The sequence below is a fragment of the Micromys minutus genome (genome assembly GCF_963924665.1).
Source record: "Micromys minutus genome assembly, chromosome: 19".
Classification (NCBI taxonomy): Eukaryota; Metazoa; Chordata; class Mammalia; order Rodentia; family Muridae; genus Micromys; species Micromys minutus.
In genome coordinates, this window is record NC_137954.1 from 11,405,793 (window position 1) to 11,410,884 (window position 5,092).

General features: G+C 52.5%; 1 protein-coding gene across 1 annotated transcript; it reads left to right on the plus strand.

The window, feature by feature from the left end:
- Positions 1–212: 212 nt before the first annotated feature.
- Positions 213–4,140, plus strand: FZD7 (frizzled class receptor 7; the record flags this gene model as incomplete). Its single annotated transcript, XM_080932715.1, has 1 exon — positions 213–4,140. The coding sequence occupies one exon, from the start codon at positions 213–215 to the stop codon at positions 1,929–1,931; it is 1,719 nt and encodes a 572-aa protein (XP_080788841.1). The 3' UTR covers positions 1,932–4,140.
- Between the last annotated feature and the right edge of the window lie 952 nt (positions 4,141–5,092).

The window sequence follows — 5,092 nt, forward strand, 5'->3', positions numbered from 1 at the left end:
GTGCCACGCGGAGGCCGCTGCGGCGCCCCCTCGGCTGGCGGCCTCGCCCCCGCTGTGCAGGCACCCTCGGCTCCGCGCCGCCCACGGCCCGGCCCCGGCGCCGGGAGGACTCTCATGCGCCGGGCGCGGCGGCGCCTCCCTACATCCAAGCCGCTCCCAAGCGCCTCTTCTTTTTCCTCCAGCTGAGAACGCCGCTGCACTCCCGGCCGGCGATGCGGGGCCCCGGCACGGAGGCGTCGCACTCGCCCCTGGGCCTCTGCGCCCTGGTGCTTGCTCTTCTGAGCGCGCTGCCCACGGACACCCGGGCTCAGCCATACCACGGCGAGAAAGGCATCTCGGTACCGGACCACGGCTTCTGCCAGCCCATCTCCATCCCGTTGTGCACGGATATCGCCTACAACCAGACCATCCTGCCCAACCTGCTGGGCCACACGAACCAAGAGGACGCGGGCCTCGAGGTGCACCAGTTCTACCCGCTGGTAAAGGTGCAGTGTTCTCCCGAGCTGCGCTTCTTCTTGTGCTCTATGTACGCACCCGTGTGCACCGTGCTGGACCAAGCCATCCCTCCGTGCCGTTCCTTGTGCGAGCGCGCCCGACAGGGCTGCGAGGCGCTCATGAACAAGTTCGGCTTCCAGTGGCCGGAGCGGTTGCGCTGCGAGAACTTCCCCGTGCACGGCGCCGGCGAGATATGCGTGGGGCAGAACACGTCCGACGGCTCCGGGGGCGCGGGCGGCAGTCCCACCGCCTACCCTACTGCTCCCTACCTGCCAGACCCGCCTTTCACTGCGATGCCCCCCTCAGATGGCAGAGGCCGCTGGTCTTTCCCCTTCTCGTGCCCGCGCCAGCTCAAGGTGCCCCCCTACCTGGGCTACCGCTTCCTAGGCGAGCGTGACTGCGGTGCCCCGTGTGAGCCGGGCCGTGCTAACGGCCTCATGTACTTTAAAGAAGAGGAGAGACGTTTTGCCCGCCTCTGGGTAGGTGTGTGGTCCGTGCTGTGCTGTGCCTCGACGCTCTTCACGGTGCTCACCTACCTAGTGGATATGCGTCGCTTCAGCTATCCAGAGCGACCCATCATCTTCCTGTCGGGCTGCTACTTCATGGTGGCAGTGGCGCACGTGGCTGGCTTCTTGCTGGAGGACCGTGCCGTGTGCGTGGAGCGCTTCTCGGATGATGGCTACCGCACGGTGGCGCAGGGCACCAAGAAGGAGGGCTGCACCATCCTCTTCATGGTGCTTTACTTCTTCGGCATGGCCAGCTCCATCTGGTGGGTCATTCTTTCCCTCACTTGGTTCCTGGCGGCGGGCATGAAGTGGGGTCACGAGGCCATCGAGGCCAACTCGCAGTACTTTCATCTGGCTGCGTGGGCTGTGCCAGCGGTCAAGACAATCACCATCTTGGCCATGGGCCAGGTGGACGGTGACCTACTCAGTGGAGTGTGCTACGTGGGCCTGTCTAGTGTGGATGCACTGCGGGGCTTCGTGCTGGCGCCCTTGTTCGTCTACCTCTTCATCGGCACGTCCTTCCTGTTGGCCGGCTTTGTTTCTCTCTTTCGCATCCGCACCATCATGAAGCACGACGGCACCAAGACGGAGAAGCTGGAGAAGCTCATGGTGCGCATCGGCGTCTTCAGCGTGCTCTACACGGTGCCGGCCACCATCGTGCTGGCCTGCTACTTTTACGAGCAGGCCTTCCGCGAGCATTGGGAACGCACCTGGCTCCTGCAGACCTGCAAGAGCTACGCCGTGCCCTGCCCTCCAGGCCACTTCTCGCCCATGAGCCCCGACTTTACAGTCTTCATGATCAAGTACCTGATGACCATGATCGTGGGCATCACTACCGGCTTCTGGATCTGGTCGGGCAAGACCCTGCAGTCATGGCGTCGCTTCTACCACAGACTCAGCCACAGCAGCAAGGGGGAGACTGCTGTATGAGCCCCGGTCCTTACCCCATCCTTACCACTTCTACACTTTTGCAGGAGAGTAGGGAAGGAACCGCTGGGTGGGGGAGCTTGTTTCCGTACGCCACCTGCCCCCCTCCACTGAGCTTTAAGCTGGAAGTGAGAAGTTATTTGGAGGCGAGAAGAGACTTGGGGTGAGAGGTGCTTTCGAGAGGAGGCTCAAATGAAAGGCGAAGGCAGTGAGTGAAAAGACCTCTGGCTAAAACTCGCAGGATGATTCTAACTGTGAACGATATGGGCCTGCTAGGGCCTAAGGGAAAGAAAGGTTGAGATCAGCAGAGCCTGGTGAGTTCTTCAGGCGCCAGAGATGAGCCAGGGCTGTGAGTCCAATCCCCTGCTGCAAGGCAAGTGGCTGTCCTCACTCCAGTGAGGGGGGGGGGGTGGGGAGGAGGGAATACCGCTCAGTCCACAGCCTAGGTTTTGTGGCCAAAATGGGGACCCCCTGCGGTGCCCTTGTCAAGAGGTGGTCAAACCATAATCTCTTTTCACTGGGGCCAAACTGGAGCCCAGATGGGTTAATTTCCAGGGTCAGACCTTACAGCCCCCCTCCCGGACCTCCTCCCGCCTGTTTTTCCTTCCCTACTCCTTTCAAGTCTAGTAAAATAAGCATTTGGAAGGCCGGGGAGGCCTGCCTGCTAGAGTCTTAACACGCAGATGCCAGAGGTTTTCCAAAGGAGGCCAAGGAGTGGGAGACACAGTCCGCTACTTTTTCATTTGCTAGGAAAGCCGGGAGGCAGAGAGAAAAAGAATGTTTTATTTGGTTTCATACCCTGAAAAGAGGGGACGACTTGTTGCTTTTCAAAACAGGAATGCATTTCCCCCCTTGTCTTTGTTGTAAGAGACAAAGCGGGAAACAAAAGTGTCTCCTTGAGGAAAGGCCTAACTGTGAAGACAGCAGCTTTTACGGGCAAAGCAGCATAAATCTGAGGTTTCCCTTTGGTTGTTAATTTGGTTGAGATAAACATTCCTTTTTAAGGAAAAGTGAAGGGCGGCTTTCTTAACCATTCTGCCACACACACATTCTGATTTGGGTAAAGGAAACAAAAGTTTTGTTATTTGTTTTAAACATTTAATTCCGAATATATGGCCTTATAGACTCGGATAAACTACTTAATAAAATCTCCCTTCCTCCTTCTACAAACCCATAACCCAAATTTTGATTTCCTGCCCCCGTCCTTCCATCCAATTTGGGATTATTTTTTTCTTTGTTTTGGTTTAGTTTGGTTTTTTTCCCCCCCGCAGACAGGGTCTCTCTGTGTAACTCTGATTATCCAGGAACTGGCTCTATAGACCGGGGTGGCCTCGAACTCACAGAGATCCACCTGCCTCTGCACCTCAATTGCTGGGATTAAAGGCGTGGGCCGCCAGACCTGGCTCCCCTTCCCAATTTGTATCCTTCACATTAGTAACAATAAAAGACAAAAATGCTAACTTAAGGGTTTAAAAACATTTTGCCCCCTTTTTCTTGTAGTTGTAGCGATTTAAACGGGTGTAAGACACATGCACTGACCTCTCTGGTCACATAAAGTGGTGATGTGAATCTGAAGGAAGAGGAAGGAGAGTTTGAACCGTGTTTCAAGAAAGTCATTAAGGGCAGGTGAACTTCAAAGTGGTTCTGGAGTTCTTTGAAATGTGCTAGAAGACTTACACTTATTAATCTTAAATAGTGTACTCTGCCCCTCCCCCCATAGAAGTCTGGTTCTTTGGCATAATGGTATAAAGTTAAGCCGAGCATCATGGGAGTTAACCTTTACCCTACCTTTGACACTGACCGTCCTCCGATTTTGCTGTGCTCCTCAGTTTCTCAGCAGTTTTTAAATGCCAACCAGGGGGTACTGTCAGGGGTACAAATTACTTTATATGTGTCACGTCCAGTTGAATGGAGCTGCCTTTACAATTAAAGTGTTCTTGTATTTCTTAAACTTTCAAGGTGATCTTACCTGTCAGATTTCTTAAGCTGCCGCTACACAGGTTTGGCATCTTTTGTGTTTTATCTCTTATAAGTGCATGTGAAATTTGTAAAATAGAGACAGTGCAGTATGTATATTTTGTAAATCTCCCATTTTTTTGTAAGAAAATATATATTGTATTTATACATTTTTACTTTGGATTTTTTTGTTTTGTTTTACCTTTGAAGATCTACAACAAAGCCCCACTTTATCACATGTACAGATCACAAATAAATTTTTAAAAAAATACAAAGTGAATGTTTATTTACTCTTCCTGAGATAGTAAACCAAAGAATAAAACTTTATAGTGGAAAGGAGGTGTAGGGAGTGACGGACGTGCCCTATTCTTAGAGGGTGACAAAGGGTTTGCTCCTTCTTACTGTCTCCTGTTTCCCAGTCCTCTCCACCCCCTCATTTACCTCTAAGCCAGCCCTTCTCAATCTTTGGGGGTCCATATATCATATCCTGCATATCAGATATTTACATTAGATTCAAAAGAGTAACAATTACAGTTCTGAGGTGATAACAAAAATAACCTTAGGAGGTGGGGTCAGCACAACTGTATCAAAGGATTGCAGCCTTAGGAAGGGTGAGAACCACTGCTCTAAGCCCTTTCAGGGAAGCCTTTGAGGACCCATTAGAAGTTCAGAATTAGAGTTTGATCTGTGCTAACCTTAGGAGTCTAAGCTTGTGTTTGAAAGGACTAGAAAACATTTTTGCTATTTCTACTTTTCCATTGATATTTAACCTTGGGAAGTTGTGTGTGTGTGTGTGTGTGTGTGTGTGTGTGTGTAATGCACCTTCTCTAAATTATTAATATTTAAATGCTTTGAATTCAAGTGGTAGGGAATAGTTGGTAGATGCTTCCAGATAAGAGCAGGGGTCACCTTTGTAGACCGGTCAGCTGGAGGCTTCCCTGTTTCTTCTAGGTAAATTGAAACAGGCTCAGCTGCTCTCGGGGGGGGGGGGGGGGGGGGGGGGGGGGGGGGGGGGGCAGTGACTCAGCAGCTCAGCATGAATAGACCCGACGCCTGACCCTGAGCTGGCCTCAGAAGCCACTCTGCGCTTCGCTGCTCTCATTGAGGCTAACTTTGGAATCGGACGCACCTGAGTAGCCGGCCCCTCAGGGAAATGGCGAAGGCGGCCCCATACTCCAGTTCTAAGCCTTTTCCTTCGCCTCTTGTTT